General features: G+C 43.5%; 1 protein-coding gene across 4 annotated transcripts in view; it reads left to right on the forward strand.

Annotated features, from left to right (window-relative positions):
* SPON1 (spondin 1) overlaps positions 1 to 24,728 on the forward strand; it is a 1,002,740-nt gene that overhangs the window by 429,889 nt on the left and 548,123 nt on the right. For all 4 annotated transcript variants that reach the window (XM_069739940.1, XM_069739943.1, XM_069739942.1 and 1 more), the window contains one exon: positions 23,649 to 23,722. In XM_069739940.1, coding sequence (XP_069596041.1) covers positions 23,649 to 23,722 — 74 coding nt within the window. The remainder of the gene's footprint in view (positions 1 to 23,648; positions 23,723 to 24,728) is intronic.

The raw sequence follows: 24,728 nt of genomic DNA on the forward strand, positions 1-24,728 counted from the left end.
GGCTCCAGCCATATGTTCTCGCATCTTGCCCTCATGAGTATCTATTCTATCCCATAGGATCTCCCCATCCTGCCCCATCTGTCTCCATCCTGCCCCATGATACAATCCTGCCCCATGTTTTTCATTCTGCCCCGTGTCTCCATTCTGCCCATGGCTCCAGTCCTGCCCCCCCAGTGTGTCCAGCAATCTGCCTCAGTATGTCCAGCATTGCCCCAGTGTCTCTAGCATTGCCCCAGTGTCTCCAGCATTGCCCCAGTGTCTCCAGCAATCTGCCCCAGTGTCTCCAGCAATCTGCCCCAGTGTCTACAGCATTGCCCCCAGTATGTCCACCGTAACGGTTATCAAAAAACAAAACAAACAAACAAAAAAAAACGAGTCTCCTCACCTGACCTGTGCGCTCCAGCAGTGAGCTCCCTCCAGCAGCGCACACTCGCCGGCGACTGACAATGACGTCAGACGCCGGTGACGTGTGCACTGTGCCTGCGGCCGACATCAGCTGCCAGCTTCCAATTGGCTGGCGGCTGTTAACAATTGACGTGCGGGCGCGCTCCCGCACGTCAATAGGAAACCGCCGCAGGCAGCTTCGGAAGGGGCCCAGTGAGCAGATGAGACGGGGCCCAATGCGGGCCCCCTCTCTCTGCCCACCGGGTCGGGGGCACACAAATGCCGGCGGCGGCAGGCAATCTGTGCGGTAGCCCAGGGCCCCCCCAAACCACTGGGCCCTGGGCTACCACCCATATTGACCCTCTGATAATCCGCCCCTACCTTTATGTACTCCTTTATAGTGTTTCTCCACAATCTAGCAGGATACGAAAGGAAACCCACAAATAGGATAAATCAGGAGAAAATGTGCAGCAGGCAGCACTAATTGAAAAAAGGACAATGGAACAGTACGAGGCAGTGACGCACACTGAGCTGTCTACAACAGGCTGTGGCTGCAGAACAGACTACAGAGTGAGCTGCACTCACACAGAGACCTTGAAGACAGCCGTGAACAGCGCTGCAAGGCAAAAACAAGGTTCTCACACAGTGGTTGCTAAATTAGCCTGAGTAAAGCACAATGAAGCAAATCGCTATCTCAAACTGGCCCTCAGTCAGAAGAACACAGCGCCCTGTTCATAACTGAATTCACAGCAGAGTGAACCCAAAATGGTGGCGGCGACTTATAGTGCATCATGACATCATTTCAGTAGCCAATCACAGCTATGCCAGTAGTTACATGCCTAACATGCAGAACAGGATGTGCCCACTCTTCTAATGATTCCTCATTGGCTGAATTAAATCAAACTTGCTGATTGCATTATGGGAACTTCCGATTATTGTATCCGATATTGCAAAAGTATCGGAACTCAGTATCGGAATTCCAATACCGCGAATATCGGCCGATACCCGACACTTGCAGTATCGGAATGCTCAACACTACTTATTATACTTAATGTTAGTGGTAAATTTAAATTGATATTTTTGGCATTTATTCCAAAAAATATTCGAATTTGGGCTAAAAGTGTCACAATTTTGAATCTTTGAATTTTATATGCCCTTAATTCCTTCACGACGTGCACCGCACTGCAGGAGCTGTATTCCTCTCGCTGAGCATCGCCATGATTGGGTGTGGGTGGCAGCTCTGTTTGAGAGCTGACATTCAGCAGCAACACACACGTTCGGTTGCTAGGGCATTTAACCTCTGTGATGCCATTGTCAATTTTGAGAGCAACATCGAGGAGATCACGCAGGAAGGGGACTCCCTGTGTGCTTCCATCAGGACAATGTGATGTGATGTGATGGTTGTCCTGATAGTCTCCATTGGAGACCCCCAGCAGCAAGATGGCTTCAGGGAAGGTGGCTTGAGAGCGTCTGCTAAAAGCAAAAGTTGAAACGCTTCATTCCCTGCCTGTCAGACGCTGATCTGATGCTCTGCAGTGCAGAAGCATTGCAGATTATAAGATCAGCGATCTGTCACAATTCAGTGATGTCCCATCCTGGGACAATGTAAAAAAGTTTAAAAAAAATAATATATTAACCCCTGTACCCCCGAGGGTGGTTTGCATATTAATGACCGAGCCAATTTTTGCAATTCTGACCACTGTCGCTTTATGAGCTTATAACTCTGGAGCGCTTCAATGGATCCCAGTGATGCTGAGATTTTTTTCATATTTTTATAAAAAAAATAGTTTTTACATCACCACATTTTGGAGGTATAATATTTCCATATTTCGGCTGACAGTCTTGTTATGGCTTTTGGTTTTTTGCGGGATGAGTTGACATTTTTATTGGTACCATTTTCTGACATGACATTTTTTGATCGCTTTCTATTCTGATTTTTTGGAGGCAGAATTAAGAAAAAAAATGAGCAATTCAGGAATTTATTTTATTGGGGTGGAGGTTTATGCCATTCCGCGTGTGGTAAAATTGATAAAGCAGTTTTATTCTTCAGGTCAAAGCAATTACAGTTATACCTCATTTTCTTATGTTTTGGCGCTTTTATGCAATAAAAACTATTTTATAGAAAAAATAATTATTTTTGCATCCCTTTATTGTGAGAGCTATAACTTTTTAGTTTTCCACTGGTGGAGCTGTGTGGCGACTTGTTTTTTGCGGGACTAAATAACATTTTCACCGGTGCCATGTTTATTTATATCCGTCTTTTTTATTGCGTTTTATTCCACTTTTTGTCCGGAGGTATGATGGTAAAGCATTGTTTTTTTGCCTTATTTTGTATGGTGCTCACTAAAGGGGTTAACTAGTGGGAATGTTTTATAGGTTGGGTCGTTCCGGACACAGTGATACCAAATATGTGTACTTAGATTGTTTACTTTTTTATTCAAATATATATTTGTAGATACAACTTCTGTTGATTTTTTTAAATTATTCTTGAAGTTTAAAACATTTTGAATACCTAAAGAACCATCAATATTAGTAGTATAAAAATCAATTAAAATGTATATTGAATAAAATTAATTTATAAAAAATGTATGCAAAAATAAAAATGAAAAATAAAAATAAATTGTGGTTTTATTCTAAAAAAGAAAATGTGAATAAATTATTGAATACATTAATTATGATAAAAGGATTAGTGAATGACAGGTACCTCTACATCTAATATATAATGCTGAATGTGTGTGTGTGTGTGTGTGTGTGTATGTATGTCCGGGATTGGCATCTGCACCGTCACAGCTACAGCCACAAAATTTTGCAGAGTCACACGTCTGGACCCCGAGAGCGTCATAGGCTGTGTTGTGAGGTGAAATTTTAACCCCGCGCTTTCCAATTCACCAAACAATTTTGCCCCTATCTACATAATGGGGAAAAAGTGAAAGGAAAAGTGTTGGAGGCGTCGCAGCTATAGCCACAAAATTTTGCACAGTCATACGTCTGGACCCCGAGAGTGTCATAGGCTATGTTGTGAGGTGAAATTTTAACCCCGCGCTTTCCAATTCACCAAACAATTTTGCCCCTATCTACATAGTGGGGAAAAGTGAAAGGAAAAGTATTGGAGGCAAATTGACAGCTGCCAGATCTGAACAAGGGGGACTTAAAGAATGAGAGCGATGGCGCCAAAGAGTATATACCGTACAGTTGCTAAGGTGGGGCCCCGACATGGGATACACCACACACGGGGATATGAACACACACACAAAATGTGCCACAAACTAACACGTGCTTGAACACATATACCACCCTCAGGACACATTTCACCACACATACACCAACCTCGCCACATAAAAGTCGAAACACAAAAGTCGCCGCTCAAAACTCGCCACGCACAAAACTCACCACATGCAAAAACCAGGCTCACGCAAAACTCGCCACAAGTGCAAAACTCGCCTCATGGAAAACTCGCCACACGCAAAACTCGCCACATGCAAAAACTAGGCTCACGCAAAACTCGCCACAAGTGCAAAACTCACCTCATGGAAAACTCGCCATGCGCAAAACTCGCCACATGCAAAAACTAAGCTCACGCAAAACTCGTCACAAGTGCAAAACTCACCTCATGAAAAACTCGCCACACGCAAGACTTGCACACGCGGAAAAATTGCCACATGCACAAAAGTTGCAACACTTGCAAAAGTTGCCTCACACATAACTTGCACATACTCAAAACGCACCACACATAAAACTCGCCACACGCAAAACTCGCCATGCGCAAAACTTGCACGCAACTTGCTACACCAACCTGTCACATGCAACTCGACACACAAAAAGTTGCTACACGCATGTTGCCACACAAAACTCATCTCACAAAAGTCGCTACATGCATGTCGCCACACGCAACTCAACACACACAACTTGACAAATGAAACTCGCCCTAAAACACACACAAGTCTGGTATAATCCTTCAAAAATAAAAACCTGATTAATAAGCAGACAAACTACAAGAGCAGCAAATGTACCATACAGGAAATACGGCAGCTGTCAGTCACATGACCTGTCTATTATGTGTATGTGTGAGCTAATATATACTGCCAGGGGGGAGGGCTTCCTGTTGGCTGGGGATTTATCAGGCTGCCAATTTAGCTTACAAATACTGAGGTAAAAATACTGAGCAAATAACGTGTGAATTAGGTCCAATACAGGAGGAGATGACATACAAATATATACTATATACAGTGGAGATGACACACAGGTATATACTATATACAGGGGAGATGACACACACATATATACTATACACAGGGGAGATGACATACAGGTACATACTATATACAGGAGGAGATGACATACAGGTATATACTATATACAGGAGGAGATGACATACAGGTATATGCTATATATAGAAGATGGCATACAGGTATATACTATATACAGGAGGAGATGACACACAGATATATACTATATACAGGGGAGATGACACACAGGTATATACTATATACAGGAGGAGATGACATACAGGTATATACTATATACAGGGGAGATGACACACAGCAGGTATATACTATATACAGGGTAGATGAGATACAGGTATATACTATATACAGGAGATGACATACAGGTGTATACTATATATAAGGGAGATGATAAACATATATATATATATATATATATATATATATATATATATATATATACTGAGGTGAAAATGAGAGGTGAGGTGAAAATGAAAAGGTGTGAGTGCAAAATGAGAGGAGTGTGGGAAAATAGTGGAGTGATCAGAAAATGACAGATGTGAGGTCGAAATGACATGTGTTAGGGGGGAATGAGAGGAGTGAGGGAGAAAATGAGAGGTGTGAGGGAGAAAATGAAAGATGTGATTGGGAAAATGAGAGGCGTGATGGGAAAATTGGGAGAAGTGAGGTGCTATAACTAACCACAGATATTTACTATGCCCAGTCAACGCCGGGCTCTTCAGCTAGTAATCTATATATATAATTGTCTAAGGGGTACTTCCGTCTGTCTGTATGTCTGTAACGGAAATCCCGCGTTGCTGATTTGTCTCGCCAGCTGCCTGTCCTGGCTGCCGCGACCGATCGGCGACGGGCACAGTCAGGCCGAGAATTAGTCACTCCCTACTTCCGTCCAGTAAGTGCCTGGCGCCCGCTCCATACTCCCGTCCAGTCACCGCTCACACAGGGTTAATGCCAGCATTAACGGACCGCGTTATGCCTCGGGTAACGCACTCCGTTAACGCTGCTAATAACCCTGTGTGTCCCCAACTTTTTGCAGCATCAATAGTAAAAGATCTAATGTTAAAAATAATTAAAAAATACAAAAAAACTGCTATTCTCACCTTCCGTCGTCTGACGATGCGCTCGCACCTGCTGCCAGCTTCTGTTCCCAGAGATGCATTTCGAAATTACCCAGACGACTTAGCGGTCTCACAAAACCGCTAAGTCATCTGGGTAATTTCGCAATGCATCCTGGGAACGAAAGATGACGGCAGCCGCGCGCATCCGCACAGCTTTGCTGGACCACGTCGGGTGAGTATATCACTATTTTTTATTTTAATTACACGGTGTGTGGCTGGGCCCGGGCTTAGTGATCTATGTGTACGGTGGCCCCAGCTGTGCAAAGTAGTCGTGTATCATATGAAGCTGTATGGGACTATTTACTTCTATGGGCAGTGTAAGATGTTATGTGGGCTGTGCTATATATTACGTGGGCTGTGTTATATATTACGTGGCCAGTTTTATATACTACGTGACCTGTGTTACATACTACATGGGCTGTGTTATATACTGCGTGGCTGCTAGATACTGCGTGGGCTTTGTTACTGTATATACTATGTGGGCTGTGTTATGTACTGCGTGGCCTGTGTTAACGCATTGGGTATTCTACAATATGTATGTATGTATATACAGCCACATAGTATATAGCACAGGTCACGTAGTACTAACTACGTGGCCTGTGCTATATACTATGTGGCTGCTATATACATACAGTCATGGCCAAAAGTATTGACACCCCTGCAATTCTAGTAACATAGTAACATCGTTAGTAAGGCTGAAAAAAGACATTTGTCCATCCAGTTCAGCCTATATTCCATCATAATAAATCCCCAGATCTACGTCCTTCTACAGAATTCTGTCAGATAATACTCAGTTTCTTCCTGAAAATGATTGCAAACACAAATTATTTGGTATTATTATCTTCATTTAATTTGTCTTAAATTAAAAAAACACAAAAAGAATTGTCCTAAAGCCAAATTGGATATAATTCTACACCAAAGATAAAAAGGGGGTGTACAAAAGTATTGGCACTGTTAGAAAAATCATGTGATGCTTCTCTAATTTGTGTAAGTAACAGCACCTGTAACTTACCTGTGGCACCTAATAGGTGTTGAGTTAAGGAAAGGTAAAGGACGTTTCATCATCTGATATTGAAACGTCTGACACAGAACGTCCACAAAATAGTTTCTCCCCAAGAGTAAACAGACGATTTAAACAGGGATGGCGAGGCAGAGGAAAACATCACAGCAGAGGGCATCAGAGAGGAGGTCAATTGCAACAATCAGGGAGAGGCCCTCCCAATGGAAACCACTCCTCCTCATCCTCAACATCATCATCAGTCTCTTTTTTAGAGAGGAATGCACGGACAGGTTATTATTTACGACCCAAGGCCTAAATAAAGGCCAAATAATTAACCTTTCCAAATATGCTCTTACAAGTGAGGATTATAGCCTCCTACGCAGGGGGCTTAATTTTGTGCCAACCAATAGATATGATTGCTTTAGTTGGTTAAAGGATGTTAACCTTTTTTGTAGGAAGCTTAAATGGAAATAAAATTTGCACAGAACAACCAGGCTGAATGTGAGAGACTAGGTCTGGGCCATGAGGATATGGAGGGTTATATGGCTCTATTGGGTCTACTGGAGGAAAATGGACCTGCAAATGGCCAAGGTCCATATACCAAACTAAAGAACAAAAGTAAGAGAATGCCACCACAGGGGGACACCACCAGTATAGATATTTTTCTGAAATTGGTTGAGAGAGATCTACGTAAAATCCCTGCGGGGCCCTATGGATCTAATCTGACACACGATGAACAGGAGTCTCTATCTAGGTTGATGAAAAATAATGACCTGATCATCAAGCCCTCCGATAAAGGAGGTAACTTGGTCATTATGTCAATAGAGGACTACCTGCAAGTATGTAATACTATATTAAGGGATGCTGCTACTTATGAAATCCTACAAACTGACCCATCCCCCACATACAAAGATGAATTGGAAAATCTTTTGACAATGGCCAAGATGAATAATCTTATCTCTAAGAGTGAGTTTGAGTTTTTTTTACCAACTCATCCTCTCATAGCCACCTTCTATATAACACCTAAGGTGCATAAAGGATTAAATCCTATAAAAGGACGACCGATTGTGTCAGGTTCTGACTCGCTGACTCAAAACTGGGATCTATATAGATGAGATTTTAAGACCATTTGTTCTAGCTCTCCCGTCGTACATCAGAGACACCTCAGACCTGCTCCTCAAACTAGAAGGGATACATCTGGACGAGAGTTCCTTCTTAGCCTCGATTGACGTGGAGGCTCTTTATAGTAATATCCCACATAATCTAGGCTTGGAAGCAATAGGATGCTTTCTTAAAATGAGATCAATTCAGTGTACAGCGCATAGTCGTTTCGTACTGGACCTCCTACACTTCACCCTCACGAGAAATTATTTTATCTTTGACAGGAAGTACTTCCACCAGCTCAGGGGCACAGCGATGGGGAGTCCCTGTGCCCCATCGTATGCTAATTTGTTCCTGGGCTGGTGGGAGGAAACCATTGTCTTTCCTGATGAGGTGAAGTGGTGGCACCAATTTGTGGGGGTCTGGTATAGATTCATAGACGACGTCTTTGTCGTCTGGCAGGGGACACAAGAGTCATTTGGTGACTTCATCCAACAACTAAATAATAACACTATCGGTATGAAGTTCACATTTGAAATTCACCAAGATATGCTGTCGTTTTTGGACGTCAATGTCCAGAAAAATACGGATGGATCATTAAAAACACAAATATACCATAAGCCTACGAGTAGTAATAGTCTGCTAAGATGGGAGAGCCACCAGCCACACGCTCTCAAACGAGGCATTCCAAAAGGTCAGTTTTTAAGGCTAAGAAGGAACTGCTCGGATACGAATACCTTCATTGATCAATCAGGAGATATGAAAAACCGGTTTGAGGAAAAGGGATACCCTAGGGGTATCATTGAGACAGCATACAATCATGCCCTTATGCAGGATAGGGGAGCATTACTGCAGTCTCCAACTAAAAGTCGCACGATGGATACTGACACTATTAGAATTATTGGCACCTTTGACTGACAGCATGATAGAGTGGCCAAGATTCTGTCAAAATATTGGGATGTCCTCTTGGCTGACCCAGACTTGGCTCACATGGTTGGACTTAGACTTCAGATAACATATAGAAAGGGACGGTCTTTGAAAGACAACTTAGTGCATAGTCACTTTAAAAGGCCAATACCTGAGGGGACCTGGCTGGACAGGAAAACCTGTGGTTTTTTTAAATGCGGAAACTGTTAATTGCAGATATATGAAACCATGTAAATATGTAACAAGCTCGTCCACTGGCAAGAAATATTATTTACGTGACTTTTCTAACTGCAAAACGACGGGCCTGGTATATGTTGCCACCTGTGATTGTCCTATGGACTATGTGGGCAAAACTAAGAGGGAATTTAGGAGGAGAGTCGGCGAGCACGTGGGGGATATCAGACATAGACGTGATACACCGATTGCTAAGCACATGAATGAGCTTCATCAGGGCAATCTGAAAGAGATCTCAATAAGTATCCTGGAAGTTTATACCCCAAATCCGAGGGGCAGTGACTTTGATAAATTATTGCTTCAGAAGGAATGTGCATGGATACATCGTATGAACTGTATAGCACCTCTTGGACTGAATGAAAGCCAGTCCTATGCATGCTTTCTTTAATATGTTCATTTCCTCCCATGTGCCGCCGACCCCTCTTATTCTCTTATTCTCTACAAATGTTTGCCCATAACATACAGCTATCTTCTGACCAACTTTCCTCCTCTCTTCGGGTCCCTTTCAGCTAATAGGTGGTACCTGATTACCATTGATACTTGCTCTGCCACTAAGATTGACCCTGATTTTTCAGGGTGCACAGTATTGACTGTGAACATTATTGCATCCTAACATTATTGTGTATTATCTATATTATTCGGTTATCTATTGATTACTTTTTCTCACACTTATGTATGGTTGGATAAGTGGTAACTATATTTGAGCTCTATATATTTATTGAAATCTGAACTGTGTATATATATTTTGAGAAAATCACCATCAATATCTTGTGATTAACCCCTTAAGCCCCGAGGGTGGTTTGCACGTTAATGACCGGGCCAATTTTTACAATTCTGACCACTGTCCCTTTATGAGGTTATAACTCTGGAACGCTTCAACGGATCTTGGCGATTCTGACAATGTTTTCTCGTGATGTATTGTACTTCATGATAGTGGTAAAATTTATTCGATATAACTTGCGTTTATTTGTGAAAAAAACAGAAATTTGGCGAAAATTTTCCAACTTTGAATTTTTATATCCTTAAATCACAGAGATATGTCATGCAAAATACTTAATAAGAAACATTTCCCACATGTCTACTTTACATCAGCACAATTTTGGAACCAAAATTTTTTTTGTTAGGGAGTTATAAGGGTTAAAAGTTGACCAACAATTTCTCATTTTTGCAACACCATTTTTTTTTAGGGACCACATCTCATTTGAAGTCATTTTGAGGGGTCTATATGATAGAAAATACCCAAGTGTGACACCATTCTAAAAACTGCACCCCTCAAGGTGCTCAAAACCACATTCAAGAAGTGTATTAACCCTTCAGGTGTTTTACAGGAATTTTTGGAATGTTTAAATAAAAATGAACATTTAACTTTTTTTCACACAAAATTTATTTCAGCTCCAATTTGTTTTATTTTAACAAGGGTAACAGGAGAAAATGGACCGCAAAAGTTGTTGTACAATTTGTCCTGAGTACGTTGATACCCCATATGTGGGGATAAACCACTGTTTGGGCGCATGGCAGAGCTCGGAAGGAAAGGAGCGCCATTTGACTTTTCAATGCAAAATTGACTGGAATTGAGATGGGACGCCATGTTGCGTTTGGAGAGCCCCTGATGTGCCTAAACATTGAAACCCCCCACAAATGACACCATTTTGGAAAGTAGACCCCTTGAGGAACTTATCTAGATGTGTGGTGAGCACTTTGACCCACCAAGTGCTTCATAGAAGTTTATAATGCAGAGCCGTAAAAATAAAAAATCATATTTTTTCACAAAAATGATCTTTTTGCCCCCAATTTTTTATTTTCCCAAGGGTAAGAGAAGAAATTAGACCACAAAAGTTGTTGTGCAATTTGTCCTGAGTACGCTGATACCCCATATGTGGGTGTAAACCATTGTTTGGGCACATGGCAGAGCTCGGAAGGGAAGGAGCGCCATTTGACTTTTCAATGCAAAATTGACTGGAATTGAGATGGGACGCCATGTTGCGTTTGGAGAGCCCCTGATGTGCCTAAACATTGAACCCCCCCACAAGTGACACCATTTTGGAAAGTAGACCCCTTGATGAACTTATCTAGATGTGTGGTGAGCACTTTGACCCAACAAGTGCTTCATAGAAGTTTATAATGCAGAGCCGTAAAAATAAAAAAAAACATTTTTTTTTCATAAAAATGATCTTTTTGCCCCCAATTTTTTTATTTTCCCAAGGGTAAGAGAAGAAATTAGACCACAAAAGTTGTTGTCCAATTTGTCCTGAGTACGCTGATACCCCATATGTGGGTGTAAACCATTGTTTGGGCGCATGGCAGAGCTCGGAAGGGAAGGAGCGCCATTTGACTTTTCAATGCAAAATTGACTGGAATTGAGATGGGACGCCATGTTGCGTTTGGAGAGCCCCTGATGTGCCTAAACATTGAAACCACCCACAAGTGACACCATTTTGGAAAGTAGACCCCCTAAGGAAATTATCTAGATGTGTTTTGAGAGCTTTGAGCCCCCAAGTGTTTCACTACAGTTTATAACACAGAGCCGTGAAAATAAAAAATTTTTTTTTCACAAAAATGATTTTTTAGCCCCCAGTTATGTATTTTCACAAGGGTAACAGGATAAATTGGACCCCAAAAGTTGTTGTCCAATTTGTCCTGAGTACGCTGATACCCCATATGTGTGGGGGGGAACCACTGTTTGGGCGCATGGCAGAGCTCTGAAGGGAAGGATCGCCATTTGGAATACAGACTTAGATGGATTGGTCTGCAGGCGTCACTGTTGTGAATTCTGTTGTCGAACTCCCTCCTGTGGTCGTGAATGGTACTTCGGCGAGTTCTGTCTATGGGCTCCCTCTGGTGGCTGTGAGTGAAGCTGCTGCTTCTGAGGTTCCTTACACAGGTGATGTGGTTTATCCTTTGGTTGACTGCTCTATTTAACTCCTCTCAGATCGTTACTCCATGCCAGCTGTCAATGTTTTTGCATTGGTTCAGTTCGCTCCTGGATCTCTTTGGTGACCTGCCTTCTCCTGCAGAAGCTAAGTTCCTGATAGTCATTATTTGTTCATTGTTTTCTTGTCCAGCTGTTTTCATGATTTTGTCTTGCTAGCTGGAAGCTCTGGGATGCAGAGTGGCCCCTCCGCACCGTGAGTCGGTGCGGAGGTCTTTTTTGCACACTCTGCGTGGTCTTTTGTAGGGTTTTGTGCTGATCGCAAAGTTACCTTTCCTATCCTCTGTCTATTTAGTAAGTCTGGCCTCCCTTTGCTGAAATCTGTTTCATTTCTGCGTTTGTGACTTTCATCTTTACTCACAGTCAATGTATGTGGGGGGCTTCCTTTACCTTTGGGGAATTTCTCTGAGGCAAGGTAGGCTTAATTTTCTATCTCTAGGGCTAGATAGTTCTTAGGCTGTGACGAGGTGCATAGGTCTGGACAGGAGCGCTCCACGGCTATTTTTAGTGTGTGTGATAGGATTAGGGCTTGCGGTCAGCAGAGCTCCCACATCCCAGAGCTCGTCCTGTATGAGGTTTAACTGTCAGGTCATTCCGGGTGCTCCTAACCACCAGGTCATAACAGTACAGCTGGCCCAAAGTATTAATGCATCTTAATAAAGGGATAAGAGAACTTCTGAGACCATTTTTTTTTCTTTGCACTGTGTTTTGTCTTTCTTTTCCCCTAGACCTTTGGGTGGTTCAGGACACAGTTGTAGATATGGACATTCAAGGTCTGTTTTCTTGTATGGATCATCTCTCTGCAAGGGTACAAAACATTCAAGATTTTGTGGTTCAAAATCCTATGTTAGAGCCTAAAATTCCTATTCCTGACTTATTTTCTGGGGATAGATCTAGGTTCTTGAATTTCAAAAATAATTGTAAACTGTTTCTAGCTTTGAAACCCCGCTCCTCTGGTGACCCCATTCAACAGGTAAAAATCATTATTTCTTTGTTGCGTGGTGACCCTCAAGACTGGGCATTTTCCCTTGTGCCAGGAGATCCGGCATTGCGTGATGTTGATGCGTTTTTTCTGGCGCTTGGATTGCTTTATGATGAACCAAATTCAGTGGATCAGGCAGAGAAAATCTTGCTGGCTTTGTGTCAGGGTCAGGATGAAGCGGAGGTGTACTGTCAGAAGTTTAGAAAGTGGTCTGTGCTTACTCAGTGGAATGAATGTGCCCTGGCGGCAATTTTCAGGAAGGGTCTTTCTGAAGCCCTTAAGGATGCCATGGTGGGATTTCCCACGCCTGCTGGTCTGAATGAGTCTGTGTCTTTGGCCATTCAGATCGATTGGCGCATGCGTGAGCGCAAAGCTGTGCACCATCTGGCGGTATTCTCTGAGCATAGGCCTGAGCCTATGCAGTGTGATAGGACTTTGACCAAAGCTGAACGGCAAGAACACAGACGTCGGAATGGGCTGTGTTTTTACTGTGGTGAATCCACTCATGCTTTCTCCGATTGTCCTAAGCGCACTAAGCGGTTTGCTAGGTCTGCCATCATTGGTATGGTACAGTCTAAATTTCTTTTGTCCGTTACTCTGATTTGTTCTCTATCGGCCTATTCTGTAATGGTATTTGTGGATTCAGGCGCTGCCCTGAATTTGATGGACTTGGAGTTTGCCAGACGCTGTGGTTTTTTTCTTGGAGCCCTTGCAGTATCCTATTCCATTGAGAGGAATTGATGCTACGCCTTTGGCCAAGAATAAGCCTCAGGACTGGACTCAATTGACCATGTGCATGGCTCCTGCACATCAGGAGGATATTCGCTTTTTGGTGTTGCATAATCTGCATGATGTGGTCATTTTGGGGTTGCCATGGCTACAGGTCCATAATCCAGTGTTGGATTGGAAATCTATGGCTGTGTCCAGCTGGGGTTGTCAGGGGGTACATGGTGATGTTCCATTACTCTCAATTTCATCTTCCACTCCTTCTGAAGTCCCTGAGTTTTTATCAGATTACCGGGATGTATTTGAAGAGCCCAAATCTGGTGCCCTACCTCCTCATAGGGATTGCGACTGTGCTATTGATTTGATTCCTGGTAGTAAGTTTCCTAAGGGCCGTCTGTTTAATTTATCTGTGCCAGAGCACGCCGCTATGCAGAGTTATATAAAGGAATCCTTGGAGAAGGGTCATATTCGTCAGTCGTCGTCACCATTGGGAGCAGGGTTCTTTTTTGTGGCCAAGAAGGATGGTTCTTTGAGACCTTGTATTGATTACCGCCTTCTTAATAAGATCACAGTCAAATTTCAGTATCCTTTGCCGCTGCTGTCTGATTTATTTGCTCGGATTAAGGGGGCTAGTTGGTTGACCAAGATAGATCTTCGTGGTGCGTATAATCTTGTGCGAATTAAACAGGGTGATGAATGGAAGGAAGACGGCATTTAATACGCCCGAGGGCCATTTTGAGTACCTGATTATGCTATTTGGGCTTTCTAATGCTCCATCTGTGTTTCAGTCCTTTATGCATGACATCTTCCGAGAGTACCTGGATAGGTTCATGATTGTATATTTGGATGACATTTTGGTCTTTTCGGATGATTGGGAATCTCATGTGAAGCAGGTCAGAATGGTGTTCCAGGTCCTTCGTGCGAATTCCTTGTTTGTGAAGGGGTCAAAGTGTCTCTTTGGAGTTCAGAAGGTTTCATTTTTGGGTTACATTTTTTCCCCTTCTACTATCGAGATGGATCCTGTTAAAGTTCAGGCCATTTACGATTGGACTCAGCCAACATCTGTGAAGAGCTTGCAGAAGTTCCTGGGCTTTGCTAATTTTTATCGTCACTTCATCGCTAACTTTTCCAGTGTTGCTAAGCCGTTGACTGATTTGACCAAGAAAGGTGCTGATGTGGTCAATTGGTCCTCTGCGGCTGTAGAGGCTTTTCAAGAGTTGAAGCGTCGTTTTGCTTCTGCCCCTGTGTTGTGCCAGCCAGATGTTTCGCTCCCTTTTCAGGTGGAGGTTGATGCTTCTGAAATTGGAGCAGGGGCTGTTTTGTCGCAAAGAAGTTCTGATGGCTCGGTGATGAAACCCTGTGCCTTCTTTTTTAGAAAATTCTCACCTGCTGAGCGCAATTATGATGTGGGCAATCGGGAGTTATTGGCCATGAAGTGGGCATTCGAGGAGTGGCGACATTGGCTTGAAGGAGCTAAACATCGCGTGGTGATCTTGACGGATCACAAGAATTTAACTTATCTCGAGTCTGCCAAACGGTTGAATCCTAGACAGGCTCGATGGTCGCTCTTTTTCTCCCGTTTTGATTTTGTGGTTTCATACCTTCCGGGATCTAAGAATGTGAAGGCTGACGCCCTGTCAAGGAGTTTTGTGCCTGACTCTCCGGGTGTTCCGGAGCCGGCGGGTATTCTTAAAGAAGGGGTAATTTTGTCTGCCATTTCCCCTGATTTGCGGCGTGTGCTGCAAAAGTTTCAGGCTGATAGACCTGACCGTTGTCCTACGGAGAAACTGTTTGTCCCTGATAGATGGACTAGTAGAGTTATCTCGGAGATTCATTGTTCAGTATTGGCTGGTCATCCTGGAATCTTTGGTACCAGAGATTTAGTGGCTAGATCCTTTTGGTGGCCTTCTTTGTCACGGGATGTGCGTTCTTTTGTGCAGTCCTGTGGGATTTGTGCTCGGGCTAAGCCCTGCTGTTCTCGTGCCAGTGGGTTGCTTTTGCCCTTGCCGATCCCGAAGAGGCCCTGGACGCATATTTCCATGGATTTTATTTCTGATCTCCCTGTTTCTCAAAAGATGTCGGTCATTTGGGTGGTTTGTGATCGCTTCTCTAAGATGGTCCATTTGGTACCCTTATCTAAACTGCCTTCCTCCTCTGATTTGGTGCCATTGTTTTTCCAGCATGTGGTTCGTTTGCATGGCATTCCAGAGAACATCGTCTCGGACAGAGGTTCCCAGTTTGTTTCGAGGTTTTGGCGGTCCTTTTGCGCTAAGATGGGCATTGATTTGTCTTTTTCTTCGGCTTTCCATCCTCAGACTAATGGCCAAACCGAACGAACTAATCAGACTTTGGAGACATATCTGAGATGCTTTGTTTCTGCTGATCAGGATTATTGGGTGTCTTTCTTGCCTTTGGCTGAGTTCGCCCTTAATAATCGGGCCAGCTCGGCTACTTTAGTTTCTCCTTTTTCTGTAATTCTGGTTTCCATCCTCGCTTCTCTTCAGGGCAGGTTGAGCCTTCGGACTGTCCTTGTGTGGATGCGGTGGTGGACAGGTTGCAGCAGATTTGGACTCATGTGGTGGACAATTTGACATTGTCCCAGGAGAAGGCTCAACGTTTCGCTAACCGCCGGCGTTGTGTTGGTCCCCGACTTCGTGTTGGGGATTTGGTTTGGTTGTCATCTCGTCACGTTCCTATGAAGGTTTCCTCTCCTAAGTTTAAGCCTCGTTTCATTGTACCATATAAGATTTCTGAAGTTCTTAATCCTGTGTCATTTCGTTTGGATCTTCCAGCTTCTTTTGCCATCCATAATGTGTTCCATAGGTCGTTGTTGCGGAGATACGTGGCGCCTATGGTTCCCTCCGTTGATCCTCCTGCCACGGTGTTGGTCGAGGGGGAGTTGGAGTATGTGGTGGAGAAGATTTTGGATTCTCATGTTTCGAGACGGAAACTCCAGTACATGGTCAAGTGGAAGGGTTATGGTCAGGAAGATAATTCCTGGGTTTTTGCCTCTGATGTTCATGCTGCCGATCTTGTTCGTGCCTTTCATTTGGCTCATCCTGATCGGCCTGGGGGCTCTGGTGAGGGTTCGGTGACCCCTCCTCAAGGGGGGGGGTACTGTTGTGAATTCTGTTGTCGAACTCCCTCCTGTGGTCGTGAATGATACTTCGGCGAGTTCTGTCTATGGGCTCCCTCTGGTGGCTGTGAGTGAAGCTGCTGCTTCTGAGGTTCCTTACACAGGTGACGTGGTTTATCCTTTGGTTGACTGCTCTATTTAACTCCTCTCAGATTGTTACTCCATGCCAGCTGTCAATGTTTTTGCATTGGTTCAGTTCGCTCCTGGATCTCTCTGGTGACCTGCCTTCTCCTGCATAAGCTAAGTTCCTGATAGTCATTATTTGTTCATTGTTTTCTTGTCTAGCTGGTTTTCATGATTTTGTCTTGCTAGCTGGAAGCTCTGGGATGCAGAGTGGCCCCTCCGCACCGTGAGTCGGTGCAGAGGTCTTTTTTGCACACTCTGCGTGGTCTTTTGTAGGTTTTTGTGCTGATCGCAAAGTTACCTTTCCTATCCTCTGTCTATTTAGTAAGTCTGGCATCCCTTTGCTGAAATCTGTTTCATTTCTGCGTTTGTGACTTTCATCTTTACTCACAGTCAATATATGTGGGGGGCTTCCTTTACCTTTGGGGAATTTCTCTGAGGCAAGGTAGGCTTAATTTTCTATCTCTAGGGCTAGATAGTTCTTAGGCTGTGACGAGGCGCATAGGTCTGGTCAGGAGCGCTCCACGGCTATTTCTAGTGTGTGTGATAGGATTAGGGCTTGCGGTCAGCAGAGCTCCCACATCCCAGAGCTCGTCCTGTATGAGGTTTAACTGTCAGGTCATTCCGGGTGCTCCTAACCACCAGGTCATAACACGTCACATTGCATTTGCAGAGCCCCTGATGTACCCAAACAGTACAAACCTCCCACAAGTGACCCCATATTGGAAACTAGACCTCCCAAGGAACCTATCTAGATGTCTTGTGAGGACTTTGAACCCCCAAGTGTTTCACTGCAGTTTACAACGCAGAGCCGCGAAAATAAAAAAAATCTTATTTTTCCCACAAAAATGAATTTTAGCCCCCCACATTTTTATTTTCCCAAGGATAACAAGAGAACTTGGACCCCAAAAGTTGTACCCCAATTTGTCCTGAGTACGCTGATACCCCATATGTTGGGGTAAACCCCTGTTTGGGCGCACCGGAGAGCTCGGAAGGGAAGGAGCACTGTTTTACTTTTTCAACGCAGAATTGGCTGGAATTGAGATTGGACACCATGTCGCGTTTGGAGAGCCCCTGATGTGCCTGAACAGTGGAAACTCCCCAATTCTACCTGAAACCCTAACACACCCCTAACCCTAATCCCAACGGAAACCATAACCACACCGCTAACCCTGACACACCCCTTATTCTAGTCCCAACCTACTCCCAACCGTAAATATAATCCAAACCCTAACCCTAACTTTAGCTCCAACCCTAACTTTAGCCCCAACCCTAACCCTAACTTTAGCCCCAACCCTAACCCTAACTTTAGCCCCAACTCTAACCCTAACTTTAGCTCCAACCCTAACCCCAACCCTAACCCTAGCCCCAACCCTAACCCTAGCCCCAACCCTAACCCTAGCCCTAACCCTTAATTATTTTGGCAGCGCTTTATTCTCAGGACTATAACTCTTTTATTATATTGCTTATTATGCTTTGTGGTGGCTCATTTTTTGCAGGACAAGATGACATTTTCAGCGGTATCATGGTTATTTATATCCGTCTTTTTGATCGCGTTGTATTCCACTTTTTGTTCGGCGGTATGATAATAAAGCATTGTTTTTTGGCTCGTTTTTTTTTTTTTTTTTTCTTACGGTGTTCACTGAAGAGGTTAACTAGTGGGACAGTTTTATAGGTCGGGTCGTTACGGACGCGGCGATACTAAATATATGTACTTTTATTGTTTTGTTTTTTTTTTTTTTAGATAAAGAAATGTATTTATGGGAATAATATATATTTTTTTTATTTATTTATTTAGTAATTTTTTTTTTTTTTTACACATGTGGAAATTTTTTTTTTTACTTTTTTACTTTGTCCCAGGGGGGACATCACAGATCGCCGATCTTACAGTTTGCACAGCACTCTGTAAGATTGGCGATCTCACTGACATCGCTGCAGGCTTTCCAGCACCTGCAGGCGACCCGGAAGTACTCCCTGCAGGACCCGGATGCAGCCCCGCGGCCATTTTGGATCCGGGGCCAGCAGGGAGAAGACGCTCGGTACAAGGTGAGCACATCACCTTGTACCGATCGTCTCAGGGAAGCCCGCAGGGAGCCCCCTCCCTGCGCGATGCTTCCCTGTACCGCCGGCACACCGCGATCATGTTTGATCGCGGTGTGTCGGGGGTTAATGTGTCGGGAGCAGTCCGTGACGGCTCCTGGCACATAGTGCCGGATGTCAGCTGCGATAGTCAGCTGACACCCGGCCGCGATCGGCCGCGCTCCCCCCGTGAGCGCGGCCGATCGCATATGACGTACTATCCCGTCACTGGGAATTAAGTCCCAGGTCACCTCGACGGGATAGTACGTCATATGGGATTAAGGGGTTAATGAGTCTCAGCTGTGATAATTGTATAATCATTATAGATGGGTACTGGCACATATACAGTCTATATGTATGCGAGTTTTAGTGCTGTCCATATTCCTTGCTCCATTGGGATGCGGCTATTGCACTTATTACATCTTTTTAGCTATATATAGCCCTTTATATAATATACACCACTAAAGTACAGCTGATCTGCTGTATAATAAGTGCCTCTGTGCTTTCGTATCAATCTCCAGGTGGTTGCATAGCAACGGCAAAGTGAGACAAGTGCATTTACATATCTGTTCTGCGCTCCACCATTAATGTCTATCTCATTGGTGATCAGCCTGGTGCTTAGCAACCGGAAACCTGGACATGCGCAGTCACACAGGTGGGGAGCGCTTGCCTCCTCCGGTCATATCCACTGTAGGAAGCGTTGTAAGGTGCGCTCCACATAGGAATGGTAAACTGGGAGAAGAGCATTTACATATCTGTTCGGCGCTCCACCACTAATGTCTACCTTGTTGGTGATCAGCCTGCCGCTTAGCAACTGGCAACCTGGACATGCGAAGTCACACATGTGGTGAGCGCTTGTCTCTTCCGGTCACATGCACTGAAGGAAGTGCGATGAGGTGCGCTCCACATGTCAAGCATGCCGATATCATCAGGGGCGCTAGAGCACATGTGAGGTATTTACTTTATATATGATTTAGTCCCTGATAATGGGACGGGTTGCGCCTTGGCAACATGGCGTCTAACACATATGATGATATCTGTGAGTACACCACCAATGCAGCAGTGGGTCGTCCATGTTCTAGTGGCCTTTAACTATATTGCTAGGGACAGCATTCAGTTTGAGCCGCATTTCATCTTCTAGCGTTAGGTATCTTTACTTCCTTTCTAACTGATATCGGTATCTATATAAGTGTGAGTTTTTGGATGACTCCATGACACATCCATTCATCTATGCCTCCTGATGATCCGTTAGGTGAAACGCGTTGAGGCGCATTATGACATCCTCTGAATGATGAGTATCACTTCCTTGCTAACTGCTCCGTAGTTTTATCACTATGTACACATTATCAGACTAGAGTGGTCAATCAAGCTAAGAATGTGTATATATATGGGATATCTAATGACATCTAAGGTATTCATTTTTGATTTTGGATATGTGACCTCCAACTGTGTGCAATATCAAAGCATATTGGTGGATTGAGGCACATTAATGAACATTCCCTAAATCATTTGGATATATACTTCTTTACTGCTTCATCTCTGTATATAGACCTAGTCTGTATTCCAGCTAATGTGTTATTTTATCAGTATACCTGCCACATTGTGTCTTTATGTATATCAACTTCTATGAAATGTATTTTTCCCTGTCTATTGATATAGTCACTCATAGGGACTTTCAGGGATAGCCGATGTGGAGTGGGGGCGCCATTTCCGCTGTACAGTAGGGTGCCAACCCCCGCGGCTAGGCAGGTACCAAGATTATAGGGAGCAGTATAGCAAGGATTTTTTTCACTAATAGCACTTTATTTTTTGCACAGTTTTGCACTTTGTGAGTCTGTGTCTCTCACCCTGTCAATTTTTTGGTAGCCCAATACCATTATGGGCTATATCGGCTGCTGATTCATCCTTACCCTATCATTTTCTGTTGAGTAAATGGAGGCCCAATTGTGACACATGTGTTTAGGGCATAAATAGGAGTAACAGGGCTAGCCGACTTTGAGTGGGGGCGCCAATCTCGATTGGGTGTAGGGTGCCAACCTCCGCTGACAGGTAGTGGTCATTGAGGGCCCTTTGTCTAGGGCTAGATAGAGAGCACGGTTGTTTGTGGTATTATGTCTGTGGTTGTTTTTATGGATTCATGTAATTAATAAAATAGGTATTGTACATATTTTTAGAGTATAGGTTAATTGTGCTACACCTAATAGGTGTTGGCAATAACTAAATCACACTTGCAGCCAGTTAACATGGATTAAAGTTGACTCAACCTCTGTCCTGTGTCCTTGTGTGTACCACATTCAGCATGGAGAAAAGAAAGAAGTCCAAAGAACTGTCTGAGGACTTGAGAAACCAAATTGTGAGGAAGCATGAGCAATCTCAAGGCTACAAGTCCATCTCCAAACACCTGAATGTTCCTGTGTCTACCGTGCACAGTGTCATCAAGAAGTTTAAAGCCCATGGCACTGTGGCTAACCTCCCTAGATGTGGACGGAAAAGAAAAATTGACAAGATATTTCAACGCAAGATTGTGCGGATGTTGGATAAAGAACCTCGACTAACATGTAAACAAGTTCAAGCTGCCCTGCAGTCCGAGGGTACAACAGTGTCAACCCGTACTATCCGTTGGCTGTTGTGAATTCTGTGGCAGAGTTCACTCCTGTGGTCACAAGTGGTACTTCGGCTGATTCTCTCTGGGAGCTTCCGTTTGTGGAGGAAAGTGGTACTGCAGCTTCTGAGTTTCCTCCCTCAGGTGATCTGGTGAGCTCGTTAGCTGCTTCTTTACTTAACTCCACCTAATGCTTTGATCCATGCTTCCTGTCAATGTTCCAGTGTTGGACTTGTGTATCTCTGGATCATTCCTGTGGCCTGCTGCTCTGCATAGCTAAGTGCCTCTTTGCTATTTGTTGCTATTTTTTCTGTCCAGCTTGTCTATTTGTTTTGCTGGAAGCTCTGGGACGCAAGGGGTGTACCTCCGTGCCGTTAGTTCGGTACGGAGGGTCTTTTTGCCCCCTTTGCGTGGTTTTCTTTAGGGTTTTGTGTAGACCGCAAAGTTATCTTTCCTATCCTCGTTCTGTCTAGAATATCGGGCCTCACTTTGCTGAATCTATTTCATCCCTACGTTTGTCTTTTCATCTTACTCACAGTCATTATATGTGGGGGGCGGCCTTTTCCTTTGGGGTATTTCTCTGAGGCAAGGTAGGCTTATTTTTCTATCTTCAGGCTAGTTAGTTTCTCAGGCTGTGCCGAGTTGCATAGGTAGCGTTAGGCGCAATCCACAGCTGCCTCTAGTTGTGTTTGGAGAGGATCAGGGATTGCGGTCTGCAGAGTTCCCACGTCTCAGAGCTCGTTCGATTATTTTGGGTTATTGTCAGATCACTGTATGTGCTCTGATCGCTATGCACATTGTGTTCATGAATTGCCTATCACAACAGTTGGCATCTGAATGAAAAGGGACTGTATGGTAGGAGACCCAGGAAGACCCTACTTCTTACTCTGAGATATAAAAAAGGCTGGAGTTTGCCAAAACTTACCTGAAAAAGCCTAACACATTTTGGAAGAATATTCTCTGGTCAGATGAGACAAAAGTAGAGCTTTTTGGTTTTTGGGCAAAGGCATCAACATAGAGTTTACAGGAGAAAAAAAGAGGCATTCAAAGAAAAGAACACGGTCCCCACAGTCAAACATGGTGGAGGTTCCCTGATGTTTTGGGGTTGCTTTGCTGCCTCTGGCACTGGACTGCTTGACCGTGTGCATGGCATTATGAAGTCTGAAGACTACCAACAAATTTTGCAGCATAATGTAGGGCCCAGTGTGAGAAAGCTGGGTCTCCCTCAGAGGTCATGGATCTTCTAGCAGGACAATTACCCAAAACACACTTCAAAAAGCACTAGAAAATGGTTTGAGAGAAAGCACTGGAGACTTCTAAGGTGGCCAGCAATGAGTCCAGACCTGAATCCCATAGAACACCTGTGGAGAGATCTAAAAATGGCAGTTTGGAGAAGGCACCCTTCAAATATCAGGGACCTGGAGCAGTTTGCCAAAGAAGAATGGTCTAAAATTCCAGCAGAGCATTGAGAGAAACTCATTGATGGTTACCGGAAGTGGTTGGTCGCAGTTATTTTGGCTAAAGGTTGTGCAACCAAGTATTGGGCTGAGGGTGCCAATACAATTTTACAGTCCATGTTCTACTATAGAGGCTAACGGCTAACAAATATTTGCATATAGCTGTATGGTGGGCCCCTAGAGTCCTTTCCCCTGTGGGCCCCAGACAACCCAGTCCAACCCTGTGTACGTTGTTAGCTCAGCTGTTGAGCTGGAATTGGCAGAATTTGGAAGGGAAGGGTGAGGTTGATATGAATTGGAAAAGGCCATATACAGGTTCGATAAAAAGAAAGTAAGATCCTCAACTTAGCTTTTTTGTTTGCCAGTTATTTTAATATTCACAATGGTATGTAATTTGCAGAAAAAAATTGGTGAACTATCTACCACTTCATAAAACTTTTTTTCTTTAATTCTTCTCTTTGGTATGTTAGTAAAACCTAGTTACAAATATGGCAAATTAAATTAGCAGCTTTCAATTTAGGCTGTAATTAATATGTACACCCTTTTGTTTACTTCGTCTTGTTTGTTATTCAATAATTCTGTTTTACTGTTTTGTTTTTCCTCTAGAGCAAGCATTGTACAAAAGAAAATTATTTACTTCCAAGATGAAGGATCACTTACAAAAAGAATGTGTGAGCAAGGTGAGACTACTACTAGCTTTGAGCTTGCACACATTTTATTTGAAAATATTTTTTTAGTTCTAGCCCTATTTTCTGACACACATGTATGCTATATGGCAGCTTAATATCCACCTGAAGAAGACGGCGTATGCCGTTGAAACGCGTTGTGGTTCTACCTAAACTGATGTCTGTGTCCTTCATCCTGCGCACCTGAGACCGGTCTTTTTTTCCTATAAGGCAGCTTAATGTCTGTCTAGTTATGTTAAGTGTTCCAGTAAATATCTTATGCAGCCTGGATAATTTGGGCTGAACTGAATTTGGGCTGAAAGTAAAATACTTTAACCTTTGGAAAGTGTCTAGTTTACAGAGTTATTAATAAATACCCCAAATGTGTTTCATTTATTGGTAGAACCCATGCTAGCATCACATAAAGTCTTCTGGTATAACACTACAACCTCCTCTTAAAGCTTTACATTTGAAACTGTTGAAGGAGAAAAACAACTATTATTGGACACAGTAGTAATGGGGTTTTCAGACCCTTTCACATAATTGAAATTGAAATATATTGTGTTTCCAGGCAGTGAAAATTTTACATAGATTTACACAGATTGTATTTGTCAATTTATGACAAAAGCAGTGAAAAATGTTCAATGATGATATCATTACTACAGTAGTTGTTTGCGTTGGTCGTGTAGCAGTGGACTAAATATTAATTCCATAAGAAGGTGGGGTACATGACCCTCATTACCAGTGATACTACGATGCAGCTAAACTTACATGACCAGTGGAAGTATTCTTCTTAAGGTTTTTGAGTCAACTTAGTTATATTCTTAGTGGTCAGAAAACTCATACAAAACTTAACTTAAAGTGACCCTGTCAGCAGGATTTTGCTCCGTAACCTACAGACATTGTCATGTTGGCACCGTTATACTGATTAAAATGATACCTGAGTAATGAAATCCATCTTGTGGTTCTTGTGCAATCAGTGTTAGATTTTTGCAGTAAATGATATGCCTGTGCTCAGGGG

This window comes from Ranitomeya imitator, chromosome 9 (genome assembly GCF_032444005.1).
Source record: "Ranitomeya imitator isolate aRanImi1 chromosome 9, aRanImi1.pri, whole genome shotgun sequence".
Lineage (NCBI taxonomy): Eukaryota > Metazoa > Chordata > Amphibia > Anura > Dendrobatidae > Ranitomeya > Ranitomeya imitator.